Source organism: Strongylocentrotus purpuratus, unplaced genomic scaffold, assembly GCF_000002235.5.
Source record: "Strongylocentrotus purpuratus isolate Spur 01 unplaced genomic scaffold, Spur_5.0 spur5_scaffold_1, whole genome shotgun sequence".
NCBI classification, from domain to species: domain Eukaryota; kingdom Metazoa; phylum Echinodermata; class Echinoidea; order Camarodonta; family Strongylocentrotidae; genus Strongylocentrotus; species Strongylocentrotus purpuratus.
The window spans coordinates 39,803,825-39,821,773 of NW_022145594.1; the positions used below are offsets into that span (position 1 = coordinate 39,803,825).

The following is a 17,949-nucleotide window of genomic DNA, read 5'->3' on the forward strand; positions in this document are numbered from 1 at the left end:
TGAAATGTCGAAAAAGGGAGTAAAGAAAAAAATGGAAAATAAGAGAGAAGGGGGGGGGGGAGGTATGGGAAGGAACATGAAATGATGACAAGGAGATCATTTGATCATTTGACCCCTTTCCACCACATACTCCTTGTAATCAACGCCCCCAATGATGCCGACGCCCCCGCACTTTCTGGGTTCTTGTTACGCCACTGTGTATACCCCTGCCTATCGGTCTTTAAATCACAGGTACAGTGTACATTGTTTGATCAATAGCAAATCTCTTGGATTCTTGTACAACTTTCCCCTGCAACAAGTGTATGGCACACACATGGAAATGCTTCTTGTGGGAAATTGTTACTTACAGCGAGACAACTTGTAAGATTTCCCAGTCCAAACTATCATTCCTGCTGCATAGCATACTCTACGTCTATTATGGTACCATGAAAAGAAAAGAATGTGCGTATTTCATGTAGATTATCTAAGCTGAAATTCATGTTCAGAAAGATTGTTTATTTTATGAAACATTCCTTGTAGAAATGCTTGAATTTATGTAATTTTTCAAGCTGTCCCCATTCCATAAGCTACAATGTATGTACATTATTCCATACAACTCAGTGTAAAAGCCAGTATATGAGAGCAGCTATCAAGTCATGTTTGATTTGCTAAAATCAAAGCATGGCCAAAATGTTATGTGATATATAAATACTTATTCTAAAAGTGTTCGTCCACCATTTCAAAATATGTAGAAACAATATTCCCAATAGTTGGCATTGTATTTTCCCTCTAAAATAAATTCATGCAGATTTTAACATTCTGGCATGGCCCATGTACAGGTCTGCTTGAATACACAAAACCTTGAGTAGAATTTGCAAAAATTTCATTCCTTTGTATATGAGGGCAGCTTTCAAATCGTGTTTGATTGGCTAAAATTAAAGCATGGCCAAAATGTAATGTGATATATAACTACTTATTCTAAAAGTGTTCGTCCACCATTCAAAATATGTAGAAACAATATTCCCAATAGTTGCATTGTATTTTCCCTCTAAAAAAAATTCATGCAGATTTTAACATTCTGGCATGGCCCATGTACAGGTCTGCTTGAATACACAAAACCTTGAGTAGAATTTGCAGAAAAAATATGTAAGTGTAGTTTTAGGAACGAAAAAATGTAGATGGTTAACTGCAATGTATGATATCATAAAGTCAGCATAAAATGCAAAGTACTGTGACTAGATTGTGTGTTCATCCTATTTTTTTTCAAAGGAATGAAATTGTTATTCATATAATGGTATGTAAATGTACATATTCAAATGGCCATGCACAAACTTGGATATGGTAATAGTCAAGAAAAATGACTAATATGGTAGATGGTAATATGATCAATTATCATTTTAGTGAAATGTAGTACTTGGATATTGCTAGTTGTAGGGGAATAGTCAAGAAAAATGAATAATGGTAATATCATTTTAGTGAAATATAGTCAAGGGAAAATAAAATGAATGTCATACCGGTAATCAAGGCATTCTACATATCTTGATCTGTTACAGTTTACTGGCTGAATACAAGGGCACGGTTTCACGAAACCATAATAGCTACAAGTCCACTGACATCCCATTGAAACGATGCCCTGATAAAAGTATGTCGGTATTATATGGATACTAGATAAGTTGCTAGTCCTTGAATTGCTTTTATGACCAATATTTTGAGGACATAATATGTGGACCTGATTGGCTCGCTTATATGGCTGATGAGCCGTGCTTAATTAATGCAAAGTCATTGTGAATGTGCGTACTCCACATAAGATGATGTTTTATTTGAGTCGACAAATTTAGATTTTCAAAGCTTTAGATTTGAAGTTTTCAGAGAGTTGTTACTTCTCTGACAGGCGCCAAAAAAGCATATAATCAATATCATTGTAACCTATGGCTTATAAGCTTTCCGTTGATATATAATTCATCTATTTCATTTTTCACTTCCAACAGGGTTTTTAACAACTTTAAATATCCATACTTATTATTATCATCCCAACATCATTGATAATATCATTAATGTCATTTAACATCGCAGGCTCCTCCTGTTGAGTTGCTATTTTAATGAGCTTAGACTAGAACATCAATTGATATAAACGTATTTCGGCTGAATCTGTACACATATGCCTGAAATTTATGACAATTCCCATGTCTTGATATTACTCCCTAACTCATTCCATTTTCCTGAGTCAGAGTTAGATAATGTAAGGCCAATGTGCTGTAGACACATTTAAAGCATTTTTCATTTAATTTTTTTTTAAATTTATTATTCTTTATTGAAAGATATTTAATTGTTTATTGTTTGTACATGTACATTGTAAGTCATAGACATCACTTTTAAGTAAATAGAATATATTTTTCAGAAGTTTATTGTATTTCTTTTTCCTATAAAAAGATATTTGTTTGTTTTTATCATTTTTTAATGTGTTAATGGAAGCTCCTTGTGCGAGTTATATTTATTTGTTTAATTACCTAAAGTGCACTTCATTTGAGTAGTGTGATTTCAAATGTCATACAGCAAGGGTTTTCTTCTTCTTTTTACAAAATTATATATATTTTTCATTTGTTCAATAGGTTGCGAGCAACAGAAAACTTCAAACTTGCCAGACACATTTTTGTTGTAGTTCATTTATTCTTTTGCCCTGAAAATGAGATAATGAGAATATTGTTAATACATTCTATCCTATAAGGGTTATAGAAATACCATGTTTACAGAGTATTTGCTGGTTTAGTCGTTTACAGAGATGCCAACTGTTCCGTTTTTGCCGTATTTGTTCCGTTTTTTCGCTGTGAATACGGCAGTACGTTTTTTCAATGTTTTGTTACGTTTTTTAATTTTTTTTAATTTTTATTTTTTATTTATTTATTTATTTATTTTTTTTTTTTTAAATAATTTTTAGTGACGTTTTTCTTAATTTCTGATCATGGGCTTTGTGTTGTAAGTGTATTATGCACCTACATCTTCAAACGATGCACGGAGGATGGTGATACGGGCCCCAAACTGCGCACATTGCGAACAACCCATGTGTAATGTATGCACGTCGCGCTCCGATCCGGGTACGTATACGTGGTACTGCCGGGTTTTTTAAGCTGCCCGATTGGGCGATATGTTTAGTTGAGAGATTTTTTCAAAAATACTGTTTTTTCTCCAAAAATACTGTTTTTTGCTCTTAAGAATACTTTTTTTTGTTGAAGAAGGTTGGCATCTCTGCGTTTATGCCATAAAAGGAAAATACTCTGTCTGGTTGATGCTAATAAACTGTATGTCCCTATTTAAGTGTAATTATATATTTTAAAACTAGCCAGTTGTAAACAGAATCATTTTGAAGACTGGGAGTAGGTTATTTGAGTTTCAAACTGTTACAGTGGAAACCTGGTATAATGAGGATGTTGGGACCCTGAAAATGACCTTGTTATATCAGGGTAAAAAAGGGGGAAAAGGGAATGTAAAGAGACGAGATTGGCAAAATTATCTTCTTGTAACAGGTACACTCTAACAGGTCTCTCCATCTCGATATATGTCGGGTCTCTTTATAACAAGTTTCCACTGCAAATAATTCCAAATTTTGCCAGGCTTTTTATTTCACATCAGGGAAAAAGTGCCATATTTTTGTACGCTTTTAATACAGTTAGCTAAATTTATGCTCCTGTGGAAATGTATTCAGTTTTCGACATGTACCATCACATGAAATCCAGGGAAACTGGTCAAGTTTAGCTTGTATTATATTACAGTCATGTACATTTATTTCATACACATATCAATGCTATATTTTTCTTTGCTCATACATATTCCTGTCCCGTAAATCATGTGTAAAATGCTTTTAAATCCTTCTTTATCTAATTTACAGACACCAGTGATTATATTGGTACGTGTTTCCTTTCAATTCTAGTTTGTTAAAATGCAAGCACCATCCTAATATAGGCTTGTATGTAGCTGCTTATAATGGGAAATAGTGACATTTTAATTACATGTTTTGAACAGGGAAAACTGTACTTATGATGTCTTTTGTTGGAAATATTTTTCCAGATAATTTTTTTTTAAAGAGAACAGTACTATTTCTTTGCCCCCTCCCTCAAGATATTTGTTCACCTCTTCTTGTTTTTTTTAATGCAATATATGTTATGTTCACAAAATGAATTGATCCAACAATTCATTCTTGCGCTTTGAACTAGAGTTCATTTTGCACAAAAATGTACCAAATTTGTTCATTACAATACAAAGTGGTAATACTCTTTGGTGACATTATTTTTCGTCTTCTTATGCTATGCTTGATTTGCATAAATATAGCAGTCGCTTCTCCAGAAAACTTCATTCCATAATTGTTTGATTTCTGTATTTGCTGCCAATTTTATGACTCAAATTTAATATAAGAGGGACCCGGTAGGATGACAAAAGCCTTTGTGATAGTAATTTCCATATGCCCACACAGTGACCATATGGTAGCAATACTCCCCAGGGAGTGGAGATGGGGCACACTGCGTGAATGAATCCAATGACTGGGTAGTAATAACAATATCTGTAAAGCGCTTAGAGAGGGTATTTACTATCAAGCACTGTATAAATCCAGATTTATTATGAATATTATATTTTATTTAAAGTTATTGACATTCCTCACTAGAGGAATGACAAATCCACTAAGTTAGCTCAAGAGCAGAATTAATCTTCTGCAGGAAAGTTAATTGTATTTTAATTGCTTTTAGTTCCATATTTATCTTGCCAACTTGAATTCTTTTGTTACTGATACCCTTTAAACACTTTTCAGATTGATAAGTTAATGTATTCAGACCAATTATTAATATCAGAACCTTCAACATTATATTTAGATGGAAATGGTCAGGAATTTTACCTTGATTTAACGAATGTATTTGAGTAGTAAGTTATTTGGAATAAGTTGTTGAAATATGGTGAAATGTTACTTGAAATATCAGCTCTTCAAAATATTTAAACCTAGGTGGATATCTTGTATTTTTCTTCAACTGAATCATTTATTTTCTGTTGTTATGACAACAGAAAATTAGAATGATGTTGTTATTCTACAAGTACAAGTTTCCCTTTAGGATTTGCTTTTCATGAACCTTATTCACTTTTTTATATTCCACATAATCAAAAGATCTTTATCTGTAGTACATGTAATTGAAAAGAAAATATTAATTTGTTGTAGTTGAAAAAATAATATGATGTAGGCTGTTTTTAGAGATGCGCGATTGTTGCAGATCGCTCAAAACTCCTCCAATCAATCGCAAGCTCACAAATCCTTTCTCCTTTATACTGCAAAGTTGTGATTGAAATCAAATTGTGATTAATATCAAATTGTGATTAATTTTGAATCGGTTGCAAGTTTCCACAACTGTTCATAGGACAGGTCCTTAGAATCACTAATGTTTCGATTCTGATAAATCAATTGCCAATATATTTTCAGTTTTAGATCATTTGCCCATGTAGACAGGTGTCATAAAATGACCCATATTTACATTTAAGTATGCAGGCCTCATAGCTGGTTTAGAGATATAGTTATGTCACAGGAAGTTGCTTCTGATTGGTCAGGTTTACATAGAGCTTCAACAAGATCCTTCCCATAAAGATATACATGGGAGGAAATTTGGAGCTGATTTTGTGTATGCATGTCATAACTATCTCACTCAATATGCTATGGAGGTCTGTATCGCAGGCATTTGTCAAGCAAGTTTTCCTGACAATTTTTCAAAAATATTCAGGAAACTGCACCAAGAATCATGAAGTGTATAATGACAGCAATTACAAATCATGTTTATAGGTTTAACTGTGGAAGTTGATATTGCAACGAAACCATTTTAGATATTGCACAAAGAAATAGAGTGCTCATAGAATGTAGTTGAAACTTACATGTAATTTTGTGAAGTAAATTCCAACTGTGAATGTACATATTAGTGCTGAAGTAGAAACAATAAATATATTGTGATCTTAATGTATAAAGAGAAACGTTTGTTAACCTTTCTTTGGTTTGTTTTCTGATCATACTTTAATAGATAAGAGATAAGGTGTAAAGTAACAAGGCTGCCCACTAGGATGGGTGTACCGTCATTATTTTAATTTCATGTCCCCCCCCCCCTTTCTCTCCAGCTCCCCTTCCCTTCTCTCCCTGTCTGTCTCTATTTCTCTCTCCCTCCCTCTCTTTCCTTCCCTCTCTCCCAGATATCTCTCTATTTACTTTTTTGTTTGTTTTTCTGCCATTCGATGTGGGGGGCTGGAGGAGGGCATACCCATCTATAGCTATGTCGATGATAACCTGATTCACTATGAATATACTTGGTTACACGCATAACTAAACGGGCCAATTATCAAACGAAATAACAATAATTTGTCCATTGCTAATAGACTTTAAATCATTCCAAAATATATAAGTAAAGAATATAATTTCCATGAAACCCAACATGAAACATCAATATTGATCTTTGCACATTAACACCATGACAGATTTCCTCATAAGAAATGAATCTACTTTTATTACTGTTCATTTTTAATAAACATTGAATACGTAAATTCAAATTTAACAATAGCAGAATGAATGTACATGAATCAAGGTGGCTGTACACACATCACATTTTTTGAATAAAAACAAATATAGATGAACCTGTATAAACAGGTAAGCAAAGACATATTTGAGATAAAATGTGAGTGGCAAGAAGTCAGGATTTGGCAAATTTCAGTGCATGTTATGATTGATACGCCAATGTGTACATATTTACAAGTAAATACAAGCAAATAAAAATGATCTGTCAGATTTCATCAACTTACAGGCTTATATTCTAGTCACACTTAAAAGGGAAATCCAACTTTGACAGTAAACTACTCTGGAAGAAAGAAGAGTAAAATAGAAAAGCAGACTGGTGAAATTTGAAATGAAACTGGACAACAAATTAGAAATAAGGGACAACTTTCCCTTTGTTCCAACACACAAAGTGCCTAAAATCTCAATTTGTCAACATGTATGATTCAGGAGCATACATGCCAACATTTGAAAATCAGAAATCTGTACAAATTATGCTATTTTCAAAAAAAAGAGGAACAATCCTAACTCTCCTATTCAATACTACAGACAAATTTGTACAGGAAGAGGAACACCTGCATTAAAATGATAATTATCTTCTCCCAAAAAGAGGAATGTTCCTCTTTAATCTGAACAGTTGGCATGTATGCAGGAGGGTATTTTCTCTTTAGAGGACCTATAATGATATGAATGTGCTATATATCCATAATATAATTTGAGCAGTGCGCCTAGGGAGAAGGCACTTAGGTGAAAAACAGAAATTAATATTTTTGTACACGTCAAATTACATTGAGAGTTATCTGCGACTCCACATTCCACTTACCAAATTGTCATTTTGAGATTCACATACCGGTAGACTTAGTAATCTCATATTTCAAACATTTGCTATTGTGTTTTTCTAATGTTCAAGTTCTGTCTACCCGCGGCCATACAAATGAACTAATTCATTTTATTTATTTATTTTTATTTGTTTTATTTTTTTATTACAATGTTTGTTTGGGTTGCCCTTTGAGGAGTCCAAAGCCATACTGAACAAAAAAATTACATTATCACAAAATTCTGTCTGTTATTGGTCAGGTAAGAGGAAGTTTGGCAAAAAACGCTTATCAGAAAATTCTGAATACAAAGACATACCGGTATGCAAAAAATTTAAAAATGCAGAAATTGCTGAACAAGATTTTCATATGCAAATCTTTTTATGTGGGGATGTTGTGATGTAACTCTTTTCATCTTGAATCATACACAGGAACATTTATTGTGAACTTTAATGAAAGTAATATTGTCATAACCAATTGAATAATGAAGCAATCAATAAAAAAACAAAAGATTGGACTCTCGGAAGTTTGTAAGTTGATAAACACGGTGGTAAAGAATGGAATAAAATTTAATAGTGTGTTCTCATGATCCTAATTTGCTTCTGAAGGTTCTTCTGATATGACGCTTGGTTCCTCTGTGGCATTGGGAGGTTCCTGTGCCGGTTCAGCTGGTTCCTGTGCCATTTCAGCCGGTTCCGGTGCCATTTCAGCTGGTTCCTGTGTGCTGTCTGCAGCCTCTTCTGTGGTTTCAGGTGGTACGTCCTCAATTCCTTGTGGTGTTGATTCACTTTCTTCAGGTGCTGTCTCAGTTTCTAATGGTGCTTCTTCAGTGTCCTGCGGTGCAGCTTCAGCTTCTAATGGTGCTTCTTCAGTGTCCTGGGGTGCAGCTTCAGCTTCTAATGGTGCTTCTTCAGTGTCCTGCGGTGCTGCTTCAGCTTCTAATGGTGCTTCTTCAGTGTCCTGCGGTGCAGCTTCAGCTTCTAATGGTGCTTCTTCAGTGTCCTGCAGTGCAGCTTCAGCTTCTAATGGTGCTTCTTCAGTGTCCTGCAGTGCAGCTTCAGCTTCTAATAGTGCTTCTTCAGTGTCCTGTGGTGCAGCTTCAGCTTCTAACGGTGCTTCTTCAGTGTCCTGTGGAGCAGCTTCAGCTTCTAACGGTGCTTCTTCAGTTTCCTGTGGTGTAGTCTCTGTTTCTTCAGGATTTGCCTCAGTATCTGCAGTATATCGAATACACATAACCCACAATTTATATAAAACTTGTCCACATGATTATAAAGATGAAGTTAATGAGTCTATGTAGTGTAATTTCTTCACATTTTGATTATCACTTTTCAATACTGGGGAAAATTTTCATCCAATTTCAAATAGACTAGTTAACTGTCTCAAATCCTATTATTTTGTTCAAACATGACGATAAAACCCCAAGAATTGTTTGTTGTTGTTTGTTTTTTGTGCAGATGAAGGGCAAAGCCGCAAAGAGGGTGAGAAAAATAATTAATGCGCCAAACAAGGATTAATATGCATTCGCTTTTCTTGTCCCTCAATATCAATTAACCCATTCCATACCATAGGTCTTTCTGGCATAACATGTCTCTACACGTCTTTATCATTTAAATTATAATTGTAGTATCCAAAGGATTAATATATAAACCTAAAACCCCTGAGCATTTCTCCTTACCTGCATCCTGATTGGCTGATTCCTCAACTTTCTCAATGACATCATTTACCGGAGTCGATGCTGTTTCTGACAAAACAAATAATGGTGAAAATGGAATTAAAATTTGATAGAGAGTAGGTTTAAATAGCCCCTCCTGTGCCACAAAATGTTGAAAAATAGCAGAAATTAACTGTGAAGGATCTAATTTGCATCTTGATCTTTGTTTCCTGAAATCAATCACATCAAACATGTTCATATTTAAGCAAGATGACGATGCTGAGTCCATTAAGCTGCATGAGTTTAGATGCATGTATGCTTTGGTAAGCCACAGTGGGTATTTATCTAATAACATTTCTATATCTGATAACACAGAGCTCAGTAAATATGTGAGGTTAGAAAAAAATAGCATTGAAAAAAAAGAATACTAGAGTTTCCAATTTGATAGAGGCAAATTGTCAAGTTACTTCTTGAAAGAAATTTTGATTGGATTTCACTGCAATGGAAAATATCAAAATTTGATTCCTTGGTAAAGAACTGAACTGGAATAGGCTGAGAGCCCTCACTTTGACCAAGTTTACATCTAACTAAGATAGCACTCATGCTAATCCATTCAAGACTGGGATTTTCAAAGGGCTGATTCAATAGATTTATCACCTAAATTGGCACAACTGATCATTTTCTTTCTCTGTTACACTTTTTTTTTCTGTTACACCTTTCTAATAAATTTGATTGTGTTGTATCTGAAAGAAAATAAATATCCAGAAACTTTGCGTTATTTGTGGTTCTTTTTCTTTGTCAGTACCTTGTGTCAAACAGCATATTGGAAAGCATTTAGAAAAGGACACTGGTTGATAGATAGTTCTGCTTTCTCTCTCTATTTCTCTAATCTTGCATATATCGAGGGCTCAGTGACACAAAGACGTAACTCCATATTTTGCCAAAATGAGTATTTAATATCAAAATGTTCAGAAAAATTTGGATTTTCCAGGAAACACAAAGACTTAACTGCACCCAACATCCCAGTAAAATCAATGGCTAGTGAAACATAGACTGAACTCCTAAAGGGCTAAGTGCTCAGTGACACATAAACCACTTTTTCTAAAAATGGCCAAAATGGAGTTTTTGTGTCACTGACCCTACGATATAGAATACAGTTTTAAAAAGACTTCCAATGACTTTCAATGAAGAAAAATGATGATAATTTGATTGGTCCCTTTTAAATGAGCTTCAATTCCTCAGAATTCAAAAACACTGGTGGTGTACCTGTTGCTTGTTTCTTGGTAGCAGGGCCGGTATCGCCCCCCGCCTTGTCCCCGGTCTCGCCCCCCTCCTCCTCCTCCTGGGGTACAGGTCTCTTGACCTGCTTCTCTGATAAGGCCGCCCTGTCCTTTCTGAGCTGGCTGTACTGGGACTGGACTCGCTCTATAAGCTCCCCCTGTTGGACCGGGTCATAGCCGGTACCTGCATGCACGCATGGTTAGGAAGTGAATGGATGGATGGGTAATGCATGATAATGTATCAGTTTCTGAATAAGTAATGTGTGAAATGATTAGAATGAATGTGTTATAAACAGAGACAGAGAGAAAGGGAAAGAGAGAGAGAAATTAGGGAAAGAGAGAGAGAAAGGGAAAGAGAGAAAGGGAGAGAGAGAGGGAGGAGAGGAAAGAGAGAGAGAGAGAGAAGGGGGGAGGGAGATGAACGTACATGAATGTATCTTGGACACATGAAATCGGCAAAGAAAGAAGCATGAATATTTAATGGATTGAAAGAAAGGGCAAATGGACACATACATGTACCTGCGCATGTGAAAAACATGAAAATAAATTCCTAAGAAACAATAGCATAAATTGAGAAATAAATATTTTTGAGTACCAAGAAATGAATGCATATTGGTTAAAATACATGATATGTAATGCAGTATTAGAAACATGACATGAGGGAGAAAGAAAGAAAAAGAAAAAGGTAGTTCCCAAATTGTACACTGGCTAATCACTAGAAAGTAAATACAAATGTGAAGGAACATGGATGTTTCTATACGACAGCAATTTTGTTTCCTACAGAAAGTGTAAAAATCTTCAGCCCTTAATTTCAATTTCATTTTCTTTCTTCTTCATTCTTCAACTTTACAAAGTGCAAACTTCAGTTTGATACTATTTCAAACTTGTGAGGGATCAATAATTAGTGACCAAATGTTACATACTGTACTGTACATTGCTTATTACACCTGATATACAAGTACATTGGTTGTATGTCCTCTGGTATTGCTCCACCCCCCCCCCCCTCCCACCCGCTGTACACCCATGCAAAATGTACACACATTCTAGATAAAGATGTACTCACTGGCTGTTTTTTTAAAGCATATCCTCTAGGAAGACAGCATTGAACCTGATGTTTTCCTTTTGTCTACCCCCACCCCCTCCCCCTACACACACACACACCGCCTCTGGATAACAAGCCCATGTGTACATGTATGTGTTCACATCTTAAACAGATTTGTTTAAAAATAATAAAATGTTACTCACTGTCTCTAATGGTGAGCACATCCTGTAGGAAGTCAGCAATGAACTTGATGTTATCCTGGGGTTGCTCCCGTAGGACCTCGTGCGAGATGAGACGGATAATGTTCTGGAAACCAGGAGGGACGGCGAGTCTCACCGCCCCGTACCTCATCGACTGGTCTGAAAGGAATTCAGTTAGATCTGAAAGATGAAGGGGAAAATACAGAGTCAATGCTTGGCATAGGTGTAGAGATTGAATTTCTTTTAAAAACATAACTGGCATACTGATTAAATTAGATAAAGGCAAGCATTTTGCAGAGACTGATTTTTTAAAAAACCAGGAGGGACGGAAGTCTCACTGCCCCATACCTCATGGACTGATCCGAAAGGAATTCAGTTAGATCTGAAAGATGAGGGGGGGGGGAATACAGAGTCAAAGCTTCGCGTAGGGATTGAATTTGTATTTTAAAAATACTGGTATACTGATTTAATTAGATAAAGAGGATCACCAAGACTTTGCAAAGACTGATGTTCTGAAAACCTGTAGGGATCATGCCGAGTCTTACCGTCCCATACCTAATGGACTGGTCTGAAAGGCTGTTGGTTAGATCTGACAGCTACTGTAAATCTGACATATTAAAATATGATACTTTGTGTAGGTCTCAATATTTAATTATAAATTTAAAGACCAGAGATATTAAGCAAAGAGTGATGTTCTGACTTCTGAAAGCCAATGCATGCTGCTAATAATTCCCTTTGCATTTAATGAAAAAGCAAGAGGTCATCACATATGTACCCATGGACTTCTAAATTAATGCATTCCCATATTCTTCAATACTAGGAGCCACCAAATTGCTATAGGCAATAGGTACATGTAAATAATAATATGCGATTCTTGCATAGCCTATAATCACATTATCATTATCTACATTGTACATGTATGCAGGGCTTCCAATATGCTCATATAACACAGAGTTAATGACCTTCTGGTTGTTAAAGGTAAAGACCAGTATGACCCAATTTCAAAAAAATGAAATGGAAGCTCTAATTACCAATCATGTGAAAGAATATGTTTGACTAATACATGATGATAACAATTTTGCCGAGAAACCGCCTACTAATTAAATTAGTTTATCTATTGGGATGTGAGAGAGATAAACGCACGTGTCGCTCACGTCTTTCTGTGTACAGTGCTAATTGTAACTTTACAAAGACAGGGCCAAATTCTTTCACATTTTGATGATTCCAGAACCTTGCAGTATACACCAATACTTATATGCTAGATGATCAACCTTTTCTGATCGATTCTACAACGTTTCTTTCACAATGCAATCGCATGACCATAACTGGTCTTCATCTTTAACAGAATGTACACATGATGTATCCATAGAAATTAAACCCATGCCTAAACATCCAGTAAATGACTTCTGTATGAATTATTTAGTACCTAGCACACGCTCCTAGCCGCACCAAACTGCCATAATTGCACGCCTCGGGGATGGAGGCACAATTAGTCTGGGTTTGGATGCATCTAAAGCTTAAATAAGTTTACAAGCAGTATCAGTGTAAGTGACGTGGAGACTGCACAATACATATTGTTGCAGAATGGATAATTATGAAAGGATGACGCTTATTAGAGAGAAGCTGGATATCTCGTTTAAGATGAAAAGAGATTTATCCTTCTTTGTATGTCAGTCTGCAGTCGAAATGTCCCCTAAAAAGGACTGCTCTCAGATTAAAAATAAAAGCTGATTTTTTTTTTCCTGATTGCTTCCATGAATGCAGTGGCTTCCATACATGAACATGTAGTATGTACACAATGTTAATCACAAGACCACTCTTCAACTTTATATTTAAATATTACAAGCCGACAAATCCATTCTAATACCCCATCAAAACACACCCTTAAAAAAATCATTGATTTTTGGACTACCATTAAAATTTACACTAGATCTAGGCCCTACTGGGAAAACCCATGAAAAACCATCAAAGTTTGCTCATACCGGTTTTGAGATGAGTATAGTATGCATGCCCGACTCGTTGGTTCCCTGCATTCCCTGCATGCGTTAGCGGGGAGAGTTTCATGAGCAAAAACGGTATAGATGTCTATCACCGAAGGTTGCTTTTTTAAAGTTTTACGCTGCAAAAAATTGGTGAAACTTTGTCAGGCATTTAAAAAAAACATGCACACTCCAGACTACCAGTACCAGGGGTAGATCTAGATCTAGACCCTAGATTTAGGTTTTTTATTTGGATTTTCATCGTGTTTGCCAGGGGTTGCTATGCAACTTGACTACCGACAAAACACAAGAATGTGAGAAAAATCAGAAAATTTGTTGCAGTGTAATTAAATGCAGCTTGTTACTGTAAGTGTATTGCCTAGACCTAAGCAGTAGCTATGGGGCCGAGGGGGGTATTCCCAATGTGACTGGCTACGCACCCGCGTCCAGAAAAAGCGGCGAAAGGGTGTCTTTTTCAGCTATACGGCGGCGTCGACGTTTTCCTTAAAAAGGGGTGTTTTTCAAGCACTGATTGCACAAAAACCAAAAAAAGGGTATCTTTTCAGGAGCACAGGTTTCAACGTTTTCTTTTTAGGGTCATTTCAGAAAAAGTGTAATACGCCATTAGGGTCCATTACAGATGTTGATGGACACGGGTGGGTAGCATTTGTGTATGAGAGTGACCCCCCTGGGCTGGGGGAGTTTGACAAAAACTAATAATAACAGTATTTATAACGCGTAACATATCCATCGCTAGAGATGCTCAAGGCGCATACAAATAATTTAAATTAATATTCAACATACATGTACTTAAGATTAAAGAAATATTAAATGTTAACTTGCATTAGATCATACAAGTTCATGGTGCCAAGGTACATACAATGTGGCACAGTGTTATTGTTTGTTTTGCATGCATTGTATAAAAAGAACATTGAAATTTAACAATATGCATTGAGCATCAGATGAGTTTTAAGCCCAGTTTTGAAAGTAGAGAGAGTGTTGGCCGTCTGAATAGAGAAAGGTAACTTATTCCACAAAGGAGCTGCTGATGCAAATGCTCTATCCCCCAATTTCTTTTGGTACGTATTTCTTTAAGTCTAATATTTTGTGATGACCGTAAACCAGAACGACCTGCGGAGTGTGGTGATAGAAGGGATGAAATATATTCTGGAGCTACATGTAGATCATTTAGTGCACGATAGGTTAAGAGTAGAATTTTATAGATCACACGCTGTTGAACAGGGAGCCAGTGCAGATATTTCAAGATAGGAGTGATATGATCTTCTGGTGTTAGTTACAAGGCGAGCAGCAGCATTCTGAACTTTTTGCAATCTGTTAATTTGGTTGGCGGGTAGCCGAAAGAGTAATGAATTGCAATTATCAAGGTGCGAAGTAACAAAAGCATGTACTAACTGTTGGGTGGATTGAGGTGAGAGATATTGCCTAATTGCACGGATATTATGAAGATTACAATTGGCCAGTTTAACACAATTTGAAACATGGGTTTCAAGTGACATGGAAATATCAAATATTACACCAAGATTCCTAGCTTGATGTACAGGAGATACAGGGGCAGAACCAACTTGAACATGAGAAACCTTAATTTTACTGAGTTGTCTACTGTTGCCAAGCAAAATGAATTCTGTTTTTGCATCATTTAGTTTTAAGCGACTCTCAATCATCCATTTCCTTACATCAGCTATACAGTTTTCAATTTTCTTCACATTTTCATCTATTTCTTTCTGGACAGGTTTGCAAATAAAATAAAGCTGTACATGTACCTTGATTTACCTTGATTTACCTTGATGTTGGGCTTCAAGTATAATTACTTATATGCCCCTCTGCAGCAGGATTAATGTCTGTATGTACTGGGGATTGCGCCTACGTCGGAGCTCCGGACAATGCAATAGCAAGGAAACATTTCTTTAGGGTTGTACAGGGTGTACATGTCATATTTAGCTCTCCATGCTTTTTCCAGGTTGGATTTGAATGAGTTTACAGATGGGCTATCAATTACATAAGCTGGAAGCGCATTCCATAAATTGACGACTCGCTGTGAAAACGATCCCATTCGGATAGAAGTGAAGGCTCTAACTTTTGATAGTTTGAAGCTGTGGCCACGTGTTCTGTCATTCAAAGGTCTCAGAAAGAATTGGTTGGGGTCACTGCGGTCAATCCCATGGAAAAGTCTATATGTTTGTATCATATCCGCTCTGTGACGACGGTATGCAAGTGTGGGCAATTTCAAATGTCTAAGCCGGTCAGAATATTCCAAGTCACGAATAGATAGAAGAATTTTTGTCATCCTGCGTTGCACTCTCTCCAGCTTTAGATGGTCTCTCTTGAGAACAGGGTGCCACACACTGGAGCAGTATTCTAAGGATGGCCTTATTAAAGACTTGTAGAGGTGTACAAGGCCCGATTCATCCAAGAATGAAAAGGTGCGGCGAATCAGGCCAAGCTTCCTGTTCGCAGAGGATGCAACTCTGTTTACATGCGCTGAAAACTTTAAGTTGTTGTCGAAGGATACTCCCAGATCAGTCTCTAGAACCACAGATGTCAAAATTGATGAGTTGAGGTTATAGTTGACATTAGGGTTAGACTTCCCAAGATGCATCACCTTTGTCTTTGACTCATTTACGGGGAGTTGCCACTTGTCCGTCCACTTTGCAAGGAGATCCAGATCATGTTGTAATGCAGCACTATCTTCTAGTGAGTTCACAGGAGAGTACAGCTTAGTGTCGTAAAATGTGTAAGTCATCTGCATACATGTACATATGATAATTAATGCTGTGTTTTTTAACAATATGCTGTATGGGCAGAGTATAAACATTGAACAATTGCGGACCGAGAACAGATCCTTGGGGGACTGAAAAATCTAAACTAACTGAAGCAGAGGTAGCATCACGGATACAAGCTTCTTGTGATCTACTAGAAAGATATGACATAAACCACTTCAATACAATACCCTTGAGACCTATTTCCTTTAATCTATTTAGCAAAATGCAATGATCAACGGTATCAAAAACACTGCTGAGATCAAGCAGTACTAAACCAGAGACATTTCCATTATCATACCAATTAATACATCATTGTTTAACAATGCACTTTCCACGCTATGCATCTCCCTGTATGCTGACTGAAAAGGATTTTGCAAACTCTTATTCTTTAAGTGAGACTGTAGTCTACCGGAAACAACTCTTTCTATTACCTTGCCTAAGTATTTAATTAAGCAATTGGTCTGTAGTTTTTCAAATCCCGTCTGTCAAAAGAGGGTTTCTTCAGAAGGGGTTTGATGAGGGCATGTTGTAAACAGTCAGGAAAGAATCCACACTTTAGAGATTTATTATCTATCTGAGTGATATAACTTATAAGGAACAAAGTCATTGACAAATTCTTTAGACAAGTTGGTATCGGATCTAAATCACATGAAGACACAGGGGAATTCATGATGATTTTTCTAATTTCAGTAGGCCTACATGTGGCGAGAGTGAATTCTAACACGCCAGTAGTAGATGGGACAGTATACAGTATACGATAGTGTAGGGAAAATTCCAACAGGCTAAACCCAGAAGCAGTGACCGGGATTTACAGGTCAACGCCTTCTTCCTGTACCATATGATGATAATGATGATGATGATAATGAAGGATTGAAGGTCGAGGTTGACAAATCATCAAATGTCTGAAATTTATGAAGAGTGTGTTGTAAGCACGCGCACCCGTACCAGGTCGCGCCGGTCGCGCCGTTCGCAGGCCGTTAATGGATATGGCGTTCAACAAATGTTCGTCACTTCGTGCAATAATAACTTCTGAATGTATAAAATGTTAGAATAGACCTAAATACATATCTTAAAACGAGCAACGTCAATGCAAACAGACTGAAAAGAAATTCTTACCGTTCATTGCATTGATGTGATTCCTATGTAGGAATGAATGAGGGATCAACACTGATGTTCAGCCGACCTTTTCACAAAATAACTTTCGATCTTCTGAAGATTTCATTCAAAACACGTTAATCAATTTAGAGCTACAGGGGGCGCTATAGTAAAAAGCCAACTTCGGAGGATGATAACCACTACTAATAATAATTTCAGTGAACTAGAATCTAACACGAAGGTAGAGAGATTCGGTCAGTATTATGCACTGGCCTCCTAAATAAATTAAGGATGGCTAGAGACTCAACTAAAACTGTGACAACTTAGCTCCCGCCCCCTAAAACTTAATTGAGTTTGGTATTTTTGTTTAATCCTTGAAGATATCTCGGAGGGGGGGGGGGGGGGGGGGGGGGGGGGGGGGGGGGGGGTTAGTGAGCACAATTTTTTTTTTTTTTTTGGGGGGGGGGGCCTCAAAAATCTGAAAAATCGCACCCCCCTTCCTTGAGCTCCAGAAGGGGGGGGGGCATCTTAAAAAAAAATGGTAAAATTAACGTGTTTTTACAGGG

General features: G+C 36.6%; 1 protein-coding gene across 1 annotated transcript; it reads right to left on the minus strand.

Moving 5' to 3' along the window:
• Positions 1-7,947: 7,947 nt before the first annotated feature.
• Positions 7,948-17,518, minus strand: LOC115921368 (surface protein-like). Its single transcript, XM_030978790.1, has 5 exons — positions 17,405-17,518; positions 11,533-11,709; positions 10,274-10,471; positions 9,032-9,097; positions 7,948-8,567 (listed from the first exon to the last, which is right to left on the minus strand). Exons 1-5 carry the CDS (start codon positions 17,409-17,411, stop codon positions 7,948-7,950), a joined length of 1,068 nt encoding a protein of 355 aa, XP_030834650.1. The 5' UTR covers positions 17,412-17,518.
• Positions 17,519-17,949: the final 431 nt, after the last annotated feature.